General features: G+C 42.3%; 1 protein-coding gene across 1 annotated transcript; it reads right to left on the bottom strand.

Annotated features, from left to right (window-relative positions):
• Nucleotides 1-14,971: 14,971 nt before the first annotated feature.
• On the bottom strand, nt 14,972-20,577 carry igf2b (insulin-like growth factor 2b). The gene is made up of 4 exons (XM_085913346.1): nt 20,291-20,577; nt 19,509-19,659; nt 17,999-18,180; nt 14,972-16,797 (listed from the first exon to the last, which is right to left on the bottom strand). The coding sequence occupies exons 1-4, from the start codon at nt 20,366-20,368 to the stop codon at nt 16,558-16,560; spliced, it is 651 nt and encodes a 216-aa protein (XP_085769472.1). The 5' UTR covers nt 20,369-20,577; the 3' UTR covers nt 14,972-16,557.
• Nucleotides 20,578-21,036: the final 459 nt, after the last annotated feature.

Below are 21,036 nucleotides of genomic sequence, written 5' to 3'. Positions count from 1 at the left end.
TCTTGGTGTCATTGAAATTCGATGGAAAACATTAGAAGGTCATCAAAACATTTTGGAGTAATACTGGCAAAACCTACTTATAAAAAAAAACAAAAGGTGAATGTCAATTTCACCACTGGGCTCTGGAAATGATGTCATGAAGAGAAAGAGTCTATACTTGCCATTGTAGGGAAAGCTTAACTGGCCCCAGGCTGGCTGTGGGGAAGCCAGACACATCTCTGTGCAGACACTGGGAAACATACGGCCATAAAACCAAAGTTGTGCAGGGAAGCACCTAATAAATTAAGCCCAATAGCAATGAAATAATACCCCAAATCATCCACAATAGTGATAAATCTTTTAACACGTTGGAGTAAGAACATCATGTCATTAGGACTAAAAGCTTGGCTGCCGCTTATCTTCATCTTCTCTCGTGATGATTATTTTGAGGGGTCTCCCAAGCACCTCAGGATGTTTGATCTCAGAAAATAATTCAGCAGATGCCTTTCTCATATTTCCTCATTCTTATTATTTTTTTTTTTTTTTCATTTTTGAAGGCTCCTCTCGGCCCTGATAAGGCATTATCTAGTGGCTAAGACGTTGACAGGAAACAAATTCCCAGGGACGACAAAAGCCTGGAATGTGCTACAAGGAGGTTGTCTCCCACACTAACCCTCAGAGACCCTCCTCCTTTAGACCCTTCTACCCCTTTCTTTACTCCCCCAAGGCCTTTCTCTCTGAAGGATGTTTTTGTAGGGTAATTGATGCAAAGGTGCTATTGATAAGACTGAAAGAAACATCAAACCCCTTGAATCAAATGTCCTGAGAGCACCGCCACAAGGGAGGATTTAACCGCCTTTCTCCCCCTTTTCTATTCTCACGTTTTCTGTTTTTCTTCTCTGGAAACCCTCCTCCATCATTGTCTGTTTTATCCCAATCTGTCTGAGCAAATGCGTGTGCGCGTGTGTGTGTGTGTGTGGAATGCTTCATCGATTTTTGGAAATGCGTATACGCCTGAAATGCAAATGATGTCCACATTTTTCTTTGATTATTTGACAATATTATACAATATATACAATATTATATGCCATTAAACCGTGCTAAATGTAAGGGAAATAAAATATGGCAGGCTTGAGAGCCTTTATTTCTTTGCCCACCTTTGGTCTGCTTCTATTCATGTTAGAGATGTAAACATCACATGAAAAAAACAATATATTTGGTCACTTTTCATTCTTCTTTGTTAGATTACAGGATATGTATTATGTCTCTCTGGCTTGTCTGCACATGCTAATCAATGAGACAGCAAGGAGGTGATGGGGAATTCCAAACAGAAAATCTTTAAGATAGTCCACCTGGACTTTATTGGGCTTGTGTCAGACAGACTTTGGCCTCTTTGCAGCAGACCGATGTCATAGGTCGAATTCCTGCGCAAAAGTAGGCCAGGGCCTTGTATGATAGCAGATTTGCTGACTTATCATCGAGAGCAAGCCAGCGAGAGAAAACAATGCTCAAAATCAAAGGAGCTTTTTATTGACAGCAGTTCATCCATGCCTTGATGCGGCGGGGGCCACAAGTTGTGATCTCCACAAGTTGAAGCTGCCTTTTGTTTGGCCCAACAACATCTACAGTGTCCCATAGAGGCCGGCAAGATACAGTACGCTGTCCCCGTAATAACAAATCCTTTGGCTGCTTAAAGTCCAAGACTGTAACCACTATGAAGGAGATGGAGAGCAAATGACTCAATCTGGCCTCTTCTAGAGTGGAGATGCCTTTCCATTGTAAGGGGAGATGAGAAAACAACAACAAAAGGAAGGGGGTAGGGGACTGTCTGCTTATTGTTGCGTGTGTATGTGTGTGTGTGTGCGTGTGTGTGCTACACAAGTGTTGTATAAGTCTGAAGTTACCCAGTGGGGGGTTTGGGCTCGTCTGCTCTGGCCTGGCGTGTTGCTCAAATACCAGCCCTGGAATTCCTGGGCCTGAGGGTTAGGACTTCTCTAATCTCTAATCACCTTGCTCCATTCTTCAATACGCACATCATGGATCTTCAGCAGCCAGGGGAAACAAATAGCTTCTGTAAGTGAAGTGTTTACTCATATGGTTACGAGGAGTTTGCTGCTGGCTGTCGTGCATTCTGATGCATCGGTATCAGATGAAACAACAAACAAGTTCTTTCTTGCGCTAATTTAGGAATTTGGCGGGGGATTCGGAATTTACACAATCTGGGAAATGTCAGCAATGTTTTGCCTTAAGGTTTAAAGGGTGGGATTAAAAAAATAAAAGTTATTGTCATTGGTTTTACGCCGTAGACCAATATGAAGAGCTTTAAAAGTTCACATAAAAATGTCTAGAACTTCAATGATGCCTATTAAAACCATGCCTCCACCATAATACTTGAATGTATGGTTTGAATCTTTGGTTATGATCAATGTATCCCTCTTTGGTAGTATTTGTAACATGGGCCAACAACAAGTATATGCACTTGTGCAAATTTAAAGAAAAAAGAAAAATCTTGTGTGAGCACTGTATTGAATTTGAACCGTGATAGTCATTATTCGTACAATGTGCCATTGATCCAATTGGTAAACGCGCCGAAAAATTGATTGGGTTCGCAAAGGAAAAAAAGTGACCCATCACAGCCAGTGGAAATGATGCTGCGGGCTTTGCATGTGTTCTAGTGGCAACGTTTACAATTTTACTTAGCTTTATGTAGCCAACAGCACCTGCATCCGATCAAGTTACAGAAAAACGTGCAGTCAGCACTTTTATCCAGTGGGGCCTTCTAAACTCTGTGAGGGAAGAAAGATGTACGCTTTACTCCGCCAAAGGTGCTGAATGGCAGGCGAGCAGTTTGAGCACGGAAAGCGCTTTCCCTGCTATTAATGACACCACCAGGGATCGCTCCTACAGGTTGTGTCAGGACAGCATGTTGTTCTCTTTTACTGAGGAATTTGATCTCATTGTGAGCCGGCTTTCAAGCTCCATGAATGAGCCCAGGCAACTGATTGAAGGAAGAAAAAAACATATGCTCAACATGATTTATTTAATCACAGATGTTTTGAACGTATAGTGTATATACTTTATGTTACGTGATATATTGTTTTTTTTAAGTGTCAGCAATAGGGCTGGAATGTGTACAGACGGCCATGTCCTGAAGCTCTCGAGAGTCCATGCAGCTGAGGACAGCCAAGCCTCATATGGAAAACAACTTGTCTGTCTCAAACAAAGACCATACATTTAATAATGTTGGGACAACCTCACTTAAAACTAATAAAAAAGTGTTTATTATATGATTTGGCACAAAGGATCGCTAAGCTTTGTCTCAATGTTATTCTACTTCAGCACAAATGTTGTATACGTTGAAGGCATTGCCAAAAGCGCCACGAGTAATTTTGGATCTCATTTATGTCCACCAAATCCTTTTATGGATTAAAGCAGGGCCAGTTTGCAAAGCACGTAGGGCACCATCGCTGATGGCGGGCACCATTATTCCATCGCTGATGGCGGGCACCAATTTGCGTATTGCGACTTCATTGAGTGTGCACGTCATGCCTTTGACACGTTGGAATATCCGTCAGTACCCCCCTGTCACTGTCCGCAACATCGTTTCGGCCCATGAAAAATATCGGGGTGGGGACACTTTTAGGGATGTTTGTGGTCTCACAATGTACAAATGGTTAGCATGATCCTGATGCTGCAGGTTTGAATCTGGACTTTAGCCTTTTTGTGTGGGTTTTCTCATATTCCAAAACTGTGTACATATTAGCTTCAATGAAGACTCCAAATTATTTTAATGTGGTGCAAGTGATTGTGAATTGTGATTTGGCCTCATGCGATTGTTTGGCGACTAGTTCTGGGTGTGTGGATTTTATTCAATATAAAAATGAATTTTGATTGTTGATAACGTGTTTCCAAGTTTTTGTTTTGTGGAGCCTCTGAGATACCCTCGGCCATCCTCTGGCCTCCCCAATGATTAAAGTCTTGCTCCACCACTGGCTCACATACAGAGAAGACGTAAAAATTGGGTTTGAACTGCCAATTGGGTAAAGTAAATACATGCTAATCCAGGGGCATGTGAGTACCACCCTCAAAAACTTCAGGGAATACTCTTCATACCTGTTCTTGGGAATTTGTGGTGAAGCAAAGCAGACACACTCAGACAGATAGAAATAATGAAAATAGAGCAGTGAACGTACCTTATTCATTTCCTTGAACTGTTTTTACTCATTGCACACATACAGCTGCAGACACTGGCACACTCCAACACACAAAAGCTCCCCAACATCATCCAGAAACACTCAAACGCACGGTCCCAGTTTTGTTTGTGACACTTTGTTAGCGGGAAGCCCGGCTGTGAGCTAACCCCACCATGTTTTTCTCATCGTCTCTGTTTTGTTTGGCACCTGTTATGGGCTCAAACCTCTTACACATCTCTCCCGCAAAGTCCCACGAGTTACCTCTTTGCCTTGTGCTATTAATAAATTCACAAAATCACAAATTCAGCATTTTATTTTCCTACAATTGATGCATTCTTTCAAACACGTCAACATTACACTGGATCAGGCTATACATATAATATTCAAGATTCATCGCCTATATTCTAGCAACTTGTCATGAGTGTTGTTTATGAGGGGGTGAAAAAGGGGAAATCCCGCCCACAAAAACAAAGCGACCTCTGCATGTTATTTTCCTTCAATGTGTTGTTTTTCTCAGGCCTCTTCCTTTCATCCTGTGCAAGAGAGACATCTTGATTAGACATGTAAATGATACAAAAAAAGTGTTATTGTGTTCCTTAATCTCCCTGTTTTTCTGCTTTTGTTCCCCTTCCCCCCACTTGCCAAACGGGCCTCTGATACTGGGGAGCCGAGCTCTTCTGTGAGTTGAGCTGCGAGACGTCATCTCTCCATACACCAGCAGGCTCCAGACCAGCCAAGGACCCCTTGATGATCCATCCGCATTCTCCCTACAGAGAACACACAACATGTGATAGTGCTGGAATGTGTTCTGGGACAGGTGGACGAGGACATTTAAGAGGGGAGATTGGGGGTGGGGACCACACTGTCCCCGCTTAAAGTCCTCCAGGATGATTTGCTGTCAAACTTCCAAAAACAACCCTGGAATGTTTTATTTGGCCAAAGTTGTCATACAACAATATCTTTATTCATAAGCTTTGTTGTCTGTGTGGGGATGTTTTACTAGCTTTCTTTGTTTGCTTTGACAGACAATTGTGAGAACTCTGTCTTTCTCCTGACTTGTAAAACCTTTATTGGAAATTAAGTGCGGGAATCTTGAATGGGCCAAAGTTGCCACTAGCAAACGAGAGCAGTCGAGCTTTCAGTTTCGCTTTTTACATTCTGTACTGCAGGGGTGGGCAACTTAAATGACGCAAGAGACGTTACTTTTCATGCATAAAATCAACCATTAAAGGTTGGCACAAAATAGTTGAAAAGTAAACCAACGTTAATTGCGAGAGCTGATTTTGTGCATTTTTGTCACAAAATGTAACTCACTCAAAAGTTTCATATCATTCAGATATTATTTTTGACCTGTAGTAAAGTAATCGAGAGGCTACTCAAGAGTGTCGACGCAGGACCTCCCACAGCTTCTGCCTCTCTCCCACTAACCAGCAGATGCTCCTAATACAGTCAGAGCAGATGTCTACGCAGCTACAGGTGTTAAAAGAGACCAGAGTTCATGGACAGGTACAGTTTGTTCCACACAAAAATTTGTAGAAGTCAGAGCTGAGCAGCTCCCATTGTTTATCGCACCGAGGGCCGCAGGTGGCCAAACCTTCAGGGCTAACAGCTGACGTCAGACAAACTCAAACTTGAAGCGTTTTTCTGCCGCTATCAGGGCAAGGACGAAGAGGCCGAATCAGAGACTAACCATTACATGACATGATAGCGGCAAAATACACATAAATCCAGATTTCCTCATTCTTTAGTACCTCAAGGACTGACTGATCTGCATATGGAAGTTAAGTTGTGGGAAAAAAAAAGCCTCAGCATTTGCCTTCCCCTACGGACTGACTGATTTGCATATGGAAGTTAAGTTGTGGGGAAAAAAAAGCCTCAGCATTTGCCTTCCCCTACATGTTCGTGACTGCTTTTTATTGCTTTTACGGTTCTCTATTTTATACACTTGTCTGACAGTTAGGAATGAAGAAAATTTAAATGCCTTAGAGGGCACATCCCGCACATGTTTCACAGTTCCAAAGAGTTTTCACGTGTACTAATATCATATCTTTTACATGTGCTCTTCAAAACACCCCAAGGGAGAATTAAAGCCCACTCCACATGAGATTGCTTTTAGGAGCGAACTGCTATTACTAGACAAGAGTGTGACTCGTGGAGGCAGCACTTCATCACCAACTAATGAATTACACTTGCCAATTAGTGTCGCAGATCCTTGCATATGGTGCATGCAAAAGACACAATGCCATGCGGAAAGAACCACCCCCACACACACACTTCCACGTCAACATCACCGAAAATTGCTTGTTATTAGAAGTGAGAAGTAAGCATCTGTTAGTTGATGCTAATATGTGCTAATTCAGTAGCTCTGCTTAGCTTTGGAATTTGAAGATAGTGTTTCTATGTAGTGATGCTGTCTCGTGGCATGTGGCATCCTTTTCAAGCAGTCTTCCCTCTCTCCACTTCTTTCTCCACTTTCTCCATGCGCCATGTGACTCACCATTAAAGTTCAGGTAAAATCAAGAACATTTTATTGTGAATTAAAATAAATAAATACAGGGGGGTTGCTGTTTTATTTTTTACTTGTATCAATAGTAATATTTACCATTAGGACTATTGATATGTGATTAGGAAGCTTATTGAAAACATTGCTTGTGCAGTTCATCGAGGTTTTTCTGACAGTTTGACTCTGATTTGTTCAGTTGATCTTTTTTTTTGCAATGAATTATGCAATGTTTCCCTGCATCAATCAGCCATCCATATTCATCATATAGATTTGCATTCATCGTTTTAGCAATTACTTTTTAACCCAGCCCTTTTTCCCTTGAGCCTACAATTTCAAGTCCTAGTACACTGTGTACGCACAAGGTCTGTCTAGGAGCAAGCCTCTGGAGATTTATTGCTTACCTGTCAGCACACGTGGAATTTATGTAGCTCACTCTGAGAAAATCGCTGTGCAATGAGAGATAATACAAACGGAATAGATTCTCTTTGTAGGCCCCAGGCAAAATTCTATATTCTTCCAGTGACAGAAAAATATTATTTTTATGGATCTAAACCACTGCGATTGGCTGGCCACCAGTTCAGGGAGTCCCCCGCCTGCTCCAGCACGCCCGCGACCACCGTGGGTGGTCAAGCGGTATAGAAAATTGGTCATCTTCAGATTTGATCAGACTTTGAAACACCAAAAAAATATGAGTAATAATCTGTTCCAGGGTCAAACTCCTGTAATCTGCAAACTGCTGTCTGGCATAAGCAGACCATTATTTGCTTGGTGCCACGGAAGAAAAAAAAATGGGAAAAGGCAAACAAAGAAAACGTTTTGTTAATAGTCTGCTGTTGGCTGCAGCTTTCGTCCAAGTAGTAATGCCAATTCTTTGGGAGCACACACAAACATCATAGTGCCACCCATCATTAGTGGAATTATGTGAAGACAAACGCACTCTGTATGCGCAAGTTTGTTTTTGTTTACATCTTCATGTGTAAACATAATGTATATTGTGCCTATGTTTGCCCGTGGCCGTTTGTCTTTTTGTGTTGGTATACATTTATGCCCTTTCGTAGCCAACCTGCCATCCCTTGTGTTTGCCAGACTGGCGGCGTTGCTGTTATATATGAAAGTGCTCTCACATTCATGCATTGTCTTTCACTTGTGGTATTTGTGCAGCCCTTCCCATCAACCTTACTGAACCATGAGAATGAAATTGACAGTCTTGGGCTAAAAGATGGCACAGCATACACAAACAAGTGCTGCCAGCTTCCATGGCATGTCTCAACAGACAATGGCTTGAAGCGGCCAAATGGCACCGACGCAGTGCCCTTCTTAAGCCAATATTTTCACTCCTCTGTGGAGTGTTGCCTATGCATGTACGCTCATGTGTCATCAGCTGATTTTCTACTCACAAAAGAGCAGCCAAAATTCACAATGGAATCATCATTACAAAAATATTTTTATGATTTTCAGCAATGATATTTATATTTGTCTGCCGAATCCTGTTCACAGAAGTTGCCAAAAAGGGAGAAAAACAAGGGGGAAATGAATCAAAGAGAGGAAGAGGAAAAGCAAGGGAGACGGGAAAGAACTCTGTAACCCCAAGACTGGTGGGGGCCAACAAAATGGAGCTTATCTTGTTTATGTGGGGAAGATAACCACAATGCTCATCTGGCTGCAAAGAGAGGAACCTTCACTGTATCTGTATGCTTAAATTCTTTAGCACCGTGTGTGTGTGTGTGTGTGTGTGTGTGTGTGTGTGTGTGTGTGTGTGTGTGTGTGTGTGTGTGTGTGTGTGAGTGAGATAGAGAGCGAGAGAGATAGAGAGCGAGAGAGAGAGAGAGAGAGAGAGAGAGAGAGAGAGAGAGAGAGAGAGAGAGAGAGGAGAGAGACAGAGAGAGACAGAGAGAGAAAGCATGACAGCTGCTTACACACACTGGCAACCACTCGTGTCGTACAAAGGTCCAAGTCAACACTTGTCATTCAAAAGCACATAATAACATCCACAGGGATCGGCGTATGGCTTATTAAACTGGCAAGATATGCGGAACAGAAGTTGGCAGTGATTGTCGCTCCCGTGTGGTAATTTTACTTGTTAAGGAGGCAACAATAACGACAGTATAGGAGGTACACAAAATGTGCTTACAATGGACAAAAATGATATATTCTCAATGGAAGTTATATTGGAGTGACAGGTATAAGGCTTGTAATTTAGAGGCATTGCTATTTTCCCCTCAGAATGGGAACTCCTATGCTGATCTGAAATTACATGTTGTTCAAACACAGACGGACGGGGGTGTCCTTGGTTATTGTGTAGTCTGCTTTATTTTCTTCTTCCAACACAACATGGGCGAACACTCTAAATCTATGTCTTGTTATTTGAAAAGCGTTGTTTTCAATGAGCCATTGGATGCTGACATCATGGAAGCCACAATTCCCTCTGCTGTCTTGCTTTTGATATCCTGAAACGAGCCTGAGAAAAATGTCTGTGTGTGTGTGTGCGTGTGTGTGCGCGCGCGCATGTGCGCAGTCCAAATAGTACCCTGGTGACCTCCACGTTGTGACTCTGACGTGCAACAATGATGAATGCCCTGGGAGAGTGAAGTAAGGACCCACCTGCATAATGTTAACGTTACAAAGTCAGAAACCTTAAACGTTGCAAGATGCTGACCTCCCTGTCCAATTAAGTGCAACGTTGTGCATTTAGAAGTGCCCCGCCGATCAGTTCTCTCTTAAGCAAACACCTTTTAGTCGATTGTTTTTTTTTTTTTTATATTTATTATTCTTTTAAAGAAATCAATAAATGTAAGAAGACACTGTTTACCCAGCACATATTGTTTGGTATAAAATCTTGTGAGATCCTGTGAGAAAAAGAAGAGCAGGAAGCCTCTACATCACACTTAGAGTATCTTTCAGTGTTAAGCTGTGACCCCTTGTTTTCCAGTGAAAGGTATCATGCGGTGACCCGGTGACCGCAGAGAAAACCACTTCCTCTACTGTTGTGATTTTATATGGCTAAACTGCTTCCCTCCACAATTCAGCCTAGCGCACATCATGTCAAATCCACAAAGGCTCCGACAGTTTGATGGTGTGTTGACAGAGACACCAGAAGCCTCAAAATTGCAATATTTTAAGATGCAGCATCCAAAACAGTCTATGTTTAGAATGTGAGTGGGTTGTGTGTTTCCTTCTTGTCATTTTTTTGTCTTCTTTTTTTAGACAGTCAGGCACAGACTATAAAAGGACAAACAGTAACTTAACTAATTTGTTTTGGTCATGTTTTTCAAATCTGGAATCATTTTTCATCGTTTACTAGATGTTATGATTTGTTTCGATCAAGGGTTTTGAGAAGCCAGGCAAGATTAATTTCCCAGTTTTAACATTTTTATTCAATTTCTGTGAAAGGGAAGCATAACACTTTTGGGAAAGTCTATGACTAAAACCTCAAATCTGATAAAGGTTATTTAGATGAAAACAAATGCAAATTGATTTGATTTACAAAACAAACAACCCTACTAATTCCTGGTGAAAGAAAACACTTTTTCATACAGTAGCACCTCTACACATGCATTTTATCAGAAGTAAACCAGCACTAGATTATAAATATTAAAGAATGGACCTCGGACTTTGACACGAAATGTAACGAACATATAAAATTCATTCATAAATTGACTTGTGTAATACAGAGAGCCCCCACGTATTTTGCAGTTCGGTTCCCGCAAATTGTTTGTGGATTTTCTTTTTTGTGGGGAGGTGAGGTATAGGGAGTGGGGAAAACGCATAAGACTGTTGTTGTTGTTTTCTGGAACTTTCTGAGGGTGGTTGGGAAAAAAAAAAGTTTCTGGCCAATGACTGTCAGGGCCAGAAAATGTGGAAACTATCCTCAACTGTTCCACACAAAATACAATAAACATTAACGTTGTTGCGGATCTCTGGCTGCCAATGCTACGACAACATCTTTGAACTTTCCTAATCTAGCTAATGATAATGATGTGCTGGTCTTGAGCTAGAGGCCACTTGTGGAAGGGATTAGCTGTAACATTTTTTTTTTTTTAGACACGGGATGATCATAAAAAACAGAAATAGAACCTCTTGAATTTTAGTGGTGGTGCGATTCAATTTATGGGGGCTTGAGGACCCCAAAATTGGGTTCGAAACGCGACATCTTTGCTTTCAATTAATCAGTGAGAAACTCCAAGACCCTCATCATGCTAGTTTACAAAACTAAAACGTCGACTTCTTTGTACATATATGAGAACCGACAGTTACATAATTTGGGAAGCCTCCACACAGCGACAGGTTGATTAAGAATCGACAATTAGATCGTTTTGTGGGGCGCTGAAGAAACACAATCCCCTCTTTATACTCTGAGCCCATGCAAGGGTTCAGACTGAGTGATATTTTTGATTTGCGAAATACGTGGCTTCTTGAAAATTAGCCAAATTCTTTTGATATCTGTGGAATAAATGAACAGAGAGGTGATTCATGCTCACATTGTGGATCCACCTGACGCAAACTGCACACAGCAACGTGGACTCTTCCAGGGGCCGCCGGTACAGTTTGTCCTGTTCATTTAGGGTGTGTGGTATGACCCCCTTTTTCCCTCTCTCTGTCCCTTTCTCTCAGTCTCATTTCCCTCTCTCCATCCCTCTTTTCAGCCCAATGCAATTAGAGAGGCAAAGTGGGATAAGAGGAATGTGTTAGCATGCTTTGTGAAGGTTGAGAGAAAGACAGAGGGAGTACGAGAGAGAGAGAGAGAGAGAGAGAGAGAGAGAGAGAGAGAGAGAGAGAGAGAGAGAGAGAGAGAGAGAGAGAGAGAGAGAGAGAGAGACAGTCTATAGGAGGAAAAGAAAAGAGAGAAGGCCCGTCTTAATTGGCCTGTGTGGCCACACTGGCCTGCGATGGTCTGGGTTTGACGAACCCTGCTCCTCAATAGTTGGCCCGGCCTTACATGCATCCCGTGCATCCAGCCAACCACAACTAACTCTAGTGTGCTCTTTGGCAGTTTCCAGTGTCAGGCCTGGGAGAGTTGTGCCACCCACATCTCCACTCCACTCTGCCATTCAGGAGGCCTCTCTGATGGGATGAATGTGGTCATTTGAGATTATTGGTTTGTACTGCTCTGTCTTTTTCGAAGTCTTCATTTATTAGAATTATGATGTGATGGTGTTGGAGGATGTACTTCAAATGAATGTCGTACATGCAGAGGTGCATAGGCGTTTGTTGACAATTAAGTCAACATTACATAGCGTAGATACGCCCCTCACAAATGGCATTTCTTTGTTTTATCCAATCTTAAACATGTGATTTATTACTATTTTTTATTGCCATTATGTCAATGTATACAGGCCAATTAAAAATGCATGCCATTGTCCTGCTTCCCTTTTTTTTGGAAAGAAATGATTTCAACGATCGTTTAGGGCAATTTTGAGAGAATATATTCAAAACATTAAGCCTGGTAAATGTAACTAGATGTAAAACACTACATATGTATGCATGTTTTAGAAAAAAAAATTAGGCAATTGACGTTTTGTCAAAATAATGATCCAACCATTAAGATATTGTGAGGGTGCCTGATGATGAAAATAGCCCACAAATGTTTCTATTGATAACCAGTAATCAGACAAAAACTTGGCTAAGTAAATAATATTCACCGTGCTACGGATTCTACAAAATATCTAGCACCTATCAGTTTAAAAGCTTCCTCAACCTAAGCACTAAAATATAACTTTGGCTTAATTTAAAAAACAAACTTGGGAACCAGACCAACCTGGCCCAAAGAGGTGAGGCCAGAGCAGGTGCTGGAGGGAACAGTCACCTGCATGGAGCTTGAAAATCTGCAGTGACAGTTGTATCATGCACGAGACATGGTAAAACGACATCAATCGTTGGAAAGCCGAATTGATGTGATTTATGAAGGCCACACAGTATCACGCAGACATGAAACAGAACTGTGCAATAAAGGAACGTGGCATTTCTCATTTTGGAGCTTTAACTCTATGATGGTAAAATTAAACAACACTGACAACCCAATGTAAACGCCATGATAAAACATTCCCCAGAAACGGTTCCATTCCGGGAAGACCTTTAACTGTAAATCTGCCCAGTAACAGAAAAAACATGGGTGGCTGCGTACATGCACATGCATATCTGCAAAAGCAGGTCATGCCATTTTCCAAATATGCAAGTGATAATTTGAGACATGTTGGCCTCCAAACATAGCTACAGAATGGGAACTTGCTCCATTAGTAGTATGCCTCTGCAGGAGGGAGGTAACAACAGGCCACATTTAGTGTGGCACGCAGGAGAGTTAGTGCATCCAGCCATCCTGCCTTCTACTACGTGAGTGGTGATGTGCACATTTTGTCCTATCACTATGCAGAGAACAGAAGGACAGATATGAAGCCAGGCAGAGGTGGAGAAAAGGTGGGGAGGGGCAGCAAGTGAAAGCCACAGAAAATTCTTTGGAAAGCCTCAAGACACGATGAATCATTTACACCGCACAGAACTTTTGACTGCTTCTCACAGAGGTCCAAAAAAGGCCAAGAGGAACACACAATGCAAATTTTGCACAAGCAGCGAGCCATTACGTAAGGTGGACAATGCACAGAACTGTTATACATGTTGTACGTTTGATAAAATGTTTTTTTATTGATATTAAAAATCAAAGTACATGAATTGTGCATTTCGGACGTTCTAGCGTGCGGAGGTTAAATCAATAAAATACACACAGGCTGAGTGAGCTAGTGACAAAGAAGAAGTTGCCATTGCTCGGCATGATATCTCTTCATATTTAGCAAAACAAGTGGTTGTCTTTCAACATAACAACAGAGTAGCCTGTTTGAACATTGCAATAGTGAATGAATGCAGTCCCAGCATAATAATAATAACAATAATAATAATAATTGCACTGTCTGTCTCTTTGCACATCGAAAGTAGAATATAATCCGAGAAGGATATGGACGCTATCTGACAGAAAAAAATATAGATGTATTGATGTATTCACCTCAACTTGGTGAATATCGATGCTTCATTTAAGTGATGCATAACCTATTTCAGAAAGAAGTGGTAAAGTGTCCGACATGGCCTTCAGTGGTTTGTCACATGATTATGGAAGGGTCTAAAGAACAACTCCTTATCTTCCGCCGCACAATTATGTCATATTCAGGAACTATTACACTCTTCCCTGCAGAGCGCTTATTTCTTTACCCGAATCCTATGGCTGCATTAGCCCTTCATTAAAACACATAATGCTTGCACGGATGGAAGGTGATGCTTCATATGTAAGATCAAGGCCATTGTCAGATTATGTAGAAGAACCATCCAGATAGATAGAGCGAGAGAGAGATGGAGAGATGGATAGAAGGAGCAACTCAATGACCATTACGCTAACCTCCAATGAGTGTAAAGGTGCACTGCGCAAGTTAGGACCCTCTCATGACATTTGATCCAACCAGCACACTATTTATGACGACATCTGCAGCACTGGCACATAAAAAAGATGACCCTTACAAGATGGCAGGACACCGTGTACAATTATGAAGACATTATTTAATTAAGGTCTTGACATTCCCCCGCCATCAATACTAAAGTGGCTTCAAAACATAGTGGGTTGATTGAATACAACTGATGTTGAACAGTTTCGGTTCATCAAGTTACTCACTGATACTTTCCGTTTCCCTCGGAACATTGACAGGTTTCTGAAGATCCATGCAGATCATTTTTAATAAGAGTATGTGACTATTTTTGTGACATAACATGCCAACAAAATTCAGACTACATGATGCTGTTAAAATATTAATTTAAGTATTTATGGCAAATAAAATGGGGAATAAAAGACATTATTTTTGGTACAAAGCATCTAGAAAAAAGCCTTACAGCTCCAATTGGAAAACAGAGATCATACAAAATAAATCCGTCAGTTGAGCATCAGTGCTGCGCATATTATTTGGACCAATTTTCAAATATATTTTATAACAAAATAAATAATGCCTTTATACAGTGCCCTTATTTGTATTCCAACAAACAAACAAAAAAAGCTTGACGGCTCATTACGCAAGATACAGCTCAGACTATAGGAAATAACACAATGTCCCTGGAAACTAATTATATATCTATGCATATATATATATATATATATATATATATGCATGCATATATATGCATATATACACACATATGCATATATTATATATATATATACACACACACACACACATATGCATATATATATATATATATATATATATATATATATATATATATATATATATATATATATATATATATATATATATATATATATATATATATATATATATATAAAACTATAATTATATATGTATAGATAGATATATTCAAGTATTTGTTTTCGGGCAAACGCATGTGAATACTACTGATATAAAATAAGAAATAAATGTTAGTTGACATTATTGCTGTTTTTTCCCTTTGAATCAAAATGTCTGTGCCTTTTTGTTTTACAACGGTAAAGTAACATCATAAAATAACCATGAGGATGCCTAACATGGAAAAACAGGAATGTCATGGTACCAGAAACAGACAGGGGTTTCCTTTTTTTCATTGAAATGTTGATATGAAAAGAAAACAAGAAACAATCAAATTAAACTAAAATAAAATCTTCAATTATCCCACTTGTCCATGCCATGACACTTCCTGTCGGAGCAGTCCGCAAAGCCACGGTAAACAGGAAGTACTGTCCCAGGACTTTTGTCCTGTCCCAATCCAGGCAGTCCACAGTGTCCCATATTAAATTTCCTGCGTCCATCTGCCTCCGGGACGGAAGACAGGAGGGACAGGGCCAGGGTCTTTTGTCCCCCTTCCCGTGTATGCCAGCAAACTTGTGTTGAGCAGCCACCAGCACTTCCTTTGAGCCTTGATGCCCTCTTCGCCCCCATAGTTTCTCAGTGACACTTCCCCCTTGACTTTGCCGCTGCCAGGAGCTCCCCCATCTTTCTCTCTTTTGTTTCAGTCACACTTTCCTTAAAACGGAAAGTAATAATATATTCAACGAAAAAAACAAACGTGCTTTTTAACCTCTTCTTTGAGTCCTTTCCCAAAGCTAGCACCATGGCATTTTTTAAGCTACACGTTCATTGTTCATAAAAAAATAGTGCCATATATTTTTCTTTAGTTTGACGTAATCCGTGGCAATGTGCAATTTTGCAGACTCTTTTCTGCTTTTTGTTTGTGATCAAAAGGTGCTGGAACAGGAATCTAATTTTATAAAATAATTCCTTACAGTGTGGAAGTCCCTTTAAAGGTAGCGGTGCAAACAAAAAAAAAAAAAAAAAAAAGATAAAAATAAAAAAAATAAAAACTAACAGATTTTCTTCTTTTTTTGCTTCAGGAAAAAAAAAACATGTGGAATGGATTCTGTCATGCAAGCTTCTCCACGTTGGGTCGTCTTCACAAGGACAAAAAAAAAAAAAAAAAAATCATTCCGTTGGGTGTCCTCTTGACACTTGCAAACCACATCTCCTTGCTCTCTTCCATTAACTGTTTTGCTTACGGGTCCACCTGAATGGCATTCAGCCGAATTGTTAACTTTTTGTTCATCACTTGTGTTTGTGCCTTTTGTGTCAGTGACTGAAAGAGCTAGCGAAAAAAAAAGTTCAGACAGGAAGAATGTGAAGACATGTTTGTGTTCCGGAGGACGGCGGTAGGGTTGGAGGGGTATTAGAAAGAGGGCAGAGGGTCAAGAAGTGGTGGATGAGAATGGGCTGGGGGTGAGGGTGGGGGCGTAGGGGCGTGGGGCTCGGACAGGGCAGGGGAGGTCAAAGAGGACTGCCACAGAAATGACGTCAGAGACAAAGCTATAATCCCCTAGGCTTTTTTGTCCTTGCAAACACTTGTCTGTGCAAAGGGCTGGCAACGGGCTCATTTGTGGTTGACATAGTTGTTCGTGGTGAGCAAGACAGGCGGTAGTTTGCTGGGCAGGCTGATCAGGGGCCTGTGGAAGCTTGCTTCCTCCTGGGCTCTCATCTTCTCCGCCTGCCTTCGGAACTTTTTGGCTCTCAGGATGGCGGGGACACCCCTCCGGAGTCGCTGGGCCGCCTTCCTCTGCCACTGCTCGTATTTGGAATACTTCACGGGCACATGCTGCTTCCTCGGGGCTTCCTTTTGCGGCATGCCGGCAAAATAAGAAAGAAAAAAAAAACAGAAGCAAAGGGGAGAAGATGGAGTCAGTTCATTACGGGTGATATGCTTATTTTGCGCCTGATCAAATGTGATTCTCAAAGCGGCAAGTCATAATAGCCTTGGCCGGCTTCCAAACAGTACTTGTTTTGGTTTCCTCAACTGAGAGAAGCTGTCAACAAGTGCTTAGTTCTGCCTCTTTAACAAGCGTCGAAAAAGGATGGGCTCCCGTCTCGTCTACATATGAGGGGAACGCAAATGCTCACCAAACGACCTGCATAATGGCCTAACTGCTGCATACTGAATGACCATATAAACATGGCAAATTTAACAATGCTAGGTGTTTCGCTGAGTACCACTGAATGAGAAACAAGTAGGAACGTTAGCAGGGGGCCTGGAATTTATGCGCCGGTAGCCAGTGATCCATGTGAATGGCTTGTTTTGGTCCTGCCACTTGAAGAGTGTTTATCCCCCTTCATTCACTTGAGGCTCGCTCAATAGCTTAAGAACAGCTGGCCCTCAGAGCAGGCTGTACCCATCAACTCTCCCTGCCCGGACAAACTAGGGACATGTCCAAACTAATTCCGCACCGGCGTCCCCCCCCCCCCTCCTTCTCTGGACTAAAGGTCCGCTTACTTTTCTCCTATGGATTTACGATTGCACCGTTCATTCAACTGCTTGTCACTGACACGTGAACATGACCAAGCATAAAGGGATTGCAGGGGATTGTAAAAGGTCAGGAGCGCAGCCATTACTGTGTCTTCTGATGGCCCCGGTGAAGCACTTTGACAATTTGCTACACGTGTGAGGGAGATTCTAAGGGCTCTGTGAGCTTTTTTTTTTTTTTTTTTTTAAATTCAAACGCATGCTACGTTCCAGTGCAATCGCAGTTACATGAGTAATAAGCGAATAATCTTACACTCAGAACACATTGTTTGCGTCACGGACCAGCAGTCAGTGTGTGAGCTTTTCCTTTCTTGGGCACAATGTGCTGCCACTGGCTGGACGATTTCCACGACGGTCAGCACTTTACGTTATCATTAGCTCATCTAACAAGACGGTCTGTACAGCGTGTCAGGGATATAGGGGTGAGGCAGAGGTGAACAGAGGACAACATGATGGGAGGAGTAGGATTTCACTGGTTCCCAGACTGTTGTGTTGTTGTTGTTGCTGTGATGCACACCTGCTTTAATGGAGGCATCACCGGTACGACCTGTAGAGAGGTGGCCGACACATCTCTTTCTGACTTGGCGGGTTTGGCACAGTACTGCTCCAGAAGGTTGAGGTCACAGCTACGGAAACAACACTCCTCCACTATCCCACGATTCTGGGTGCGCCTGGCGTTCCCCCTGCTGGTAGGCCTACCTGCGGAGAGATGCAAAACAGAACGTAAGGCAAAGAAGGCCTGAAGCAAGGAACACACACTCTCTTCAGAAATGAATCTAGGTTGTTTTTGCAGGATTACAATCGTAGCGCAGCAAAGAGGATAACAGGAAATCTATGAGCAACTGCAACAAATCTTTTTGTTTGGAGAAGATAATCTGACGAGGACTATCTGGAAGTCCCTTAATGAGCAAGTGCCCATGTAAACACCATGTAGTGGGCCAGGCGAGCCAGCCCGTCCCTTAGGTGAGCAAATACATAAAATGGAAACTCCTCTGCGACCTTGTCCTTTGTCAAGTCAGCAGAGATAACAAGGATGAGGAGGGGCAAAGAGGTAGAGAAAACAGCCCGGGGGGAATCGGCGCAGGAGTGAGTGTGTGAGCCTTGAAAAACAGGAGGTGAATGCAAATCAAAAGAGGAACAGAGTAATGACGGGAAAGAAAAGCACGAGAGAAGAAAAAAGGGGCTGAGTGTTTCAATGTTCTACAGGGGGAATGCCGTCAACGATCAATAAAGGGCTCATTTGAAGACCCGCGCCCCACACAATGTTGGAGAAATCTCACGAGACACAGGAGAGATTTGATTGCAGGAAGGAAAAGGAGAAAAAGAAAGTAGGGAGGAGAAATCATCCAAATTAGATAATGGTCTGTGAAAAAAAGCCATGTTCAGAGAAATTGCCTATGTGTGTCAAAAGTGAGATTTTTCTCCTGAGTGTGCATGTTGTGCATACCAAACAATATCTCGGATGTGTGTCGCAGTTTATCCACTCAGGGATTAACAATCCACCACAATGCAAACACTTAATGCTTTACGTGTCTTGCCATTATTATGCCACACAAGTTAATGATCTGGCATATATTAAAAAAAAAAAAAAAAAAAAATTGCACACACACTCACACAGACATCCTTGGACCACGGTGGTCTATGTGGTCTGAGCACACTAGGGTGGTGGTGACTGGTATGCCTCTTGGGGTGCTATTACTTTACTGGTAAACAAGCAACTCATTGTGTTGTATGCGGCTTCACGGCTCGCCGGCCTTTCATATGCAATGAGCGGTACAGTGCGGTCGGTGTGCAGGCCTGTGGTGCGCATCGGGACTAACACTCGAGACACAGCTGTCTCCTTCGTTTCTCTTGTGTGCGTGTGTGTATGAATGTTTGACGCCCAGACGGAGCAAATAGGCAAATAGTATCAGCTATGCAAACAAATCTGTTTTCTTTTAAAGGATGGAGGGGGGGCACGCGCACAGGCACGCAAATGATTTAAGGCCACACAATTGCGCAGTGCCGTTACGCGCGCACAAACGTACTGAAATAGAAGCCTCTGTCTTCGCAGACGAATTGAAGCGCGTCCACCAGCTCTCCCCCACACAGGGTCTCTGCCGAGGTCATCTCCACCGCATAGAGGGTGAGTGCCAGTGCAAAGAGCAACGAACGGCTGGATGAGGACATCTTCTTGACCTGCAAGCACACACATACACGGAAGGTGAATTTACACCCAAATTATTCCATTCAAAACGACACATTACTTTTTGCAGTTTTTCCTAACTTCTTCATTTAAAAACTAAATCAGCCCGCTTTCTGCGTGATTTTAAATGCCACGGTCTCAACTCGGCACCGGGGAGGGAGGGAGAAGAGCTAATTGTGGAGGAAAATTGCAAGACAAGTGCCGTTTTACCTCTTGCTTGCGCAACATGCCAGACTTTGCAAGAGCGGCTGCTCGATAGTTAACTATCAGAAAAGCTAGACTCAGCATTTGTTTTCCCCCTTGCGCACCCTTTATTGAGCAAACTGACCCTCGCCTACCGCCCCCTATCTGCCGGCAAATAAGACCAGCTGTTTGCTCCAAGTCCTGCACCAGCCGGCACACCAAATTACCTCCAAATTTTAATCCTTCTGATTTAGCTTTTGCATGAAATGCCAGTAATGCAAATTCACTCATGGCATAAAAGGCACTTTGAACTTTTGCATTAAGTCGTGCATTTATATTTCAGATTTTCTCATTGTATTTATTTATTGTATTCAATGACCCACGTGCAAACAGTCATTAAAAAAAGTGCATGTGTAAAAGTTACTGTTAATTATTGCTGACCTTTCGTCTGCTCTCCTCCGTTGTCCTGCAGGTGTGGCAAAATGATTTGTGTCCGGGTCTCGATCGCAGGGTCTCCATGACAGTCGGCAGTAGTCACCAAACAAAAAACAAAAAAACCCAAAAAAAAAAAAAGAAAAATGAAAGAAAGGAATGAAAAGGTTGGTCTGGCGTGGTCGGGTGCTTGCAGGTGAGTTAGTTTCCCCGGTTGGTTAGTTTGATGATGTGTGAGAGGCTGTCCCAGAGACCGAGGCGACAGACCAAACTTCTGAGGGAGAAGTATTATATACCAAAACACGCCCACTATACACCCCACACTCCACCCCTCGCTCCTCCCTTCCTCCTCACGGCACGGTTAAAAAAACATGGAGACGTCTTTCACAAAAATGCTCTAGAAGAGAAACATAAGGAAAAAGACAAGCCCTATTGAAGGAAGATCAGAACCTATGATCATGTTCTACAGCGTTTACGCACCAGGTCAAACTATCTCCACGGGACTCTTCACATCACCTACGCACATTCTCCACATTTCTCACACTGCGTTAAAATTGATGAGGTCAACTTTCGTGGACTGACCAAGGGGTGTCAGTGAGTCAAGAGGAGAGTGATACAGCAGTGCCTCTCAGTGACAGTTTGATGGACCCAAAAGTCAGGGTGACCGAGTCCGACAACTGAAGGTGCACCCGCCGCAAAAGGCGCACACCGCCCTCATGTGAGGAAGTAAGAAAAACTAATTGATGAAGTGAAAT

This window comes from Syngnathus leptorhynchus, chromosome 6, assembly GCF_054491065.1.
Source record: "Syngnathus leptorhynchus isolate UIUO chromosome 6, UIUO_Slep, whole genome shotgun sequence".
NCBI classification, from domain to species: Eukaryota; Metazoa; Chordata; class Actinopteri; order Syngnathiformes; family Syngnathidae; genus Syngnathus; species Syngnathus leptorhynchus.
This window is presented reverse-complemented; position numbering and strand designations above follow the sequence as displayed.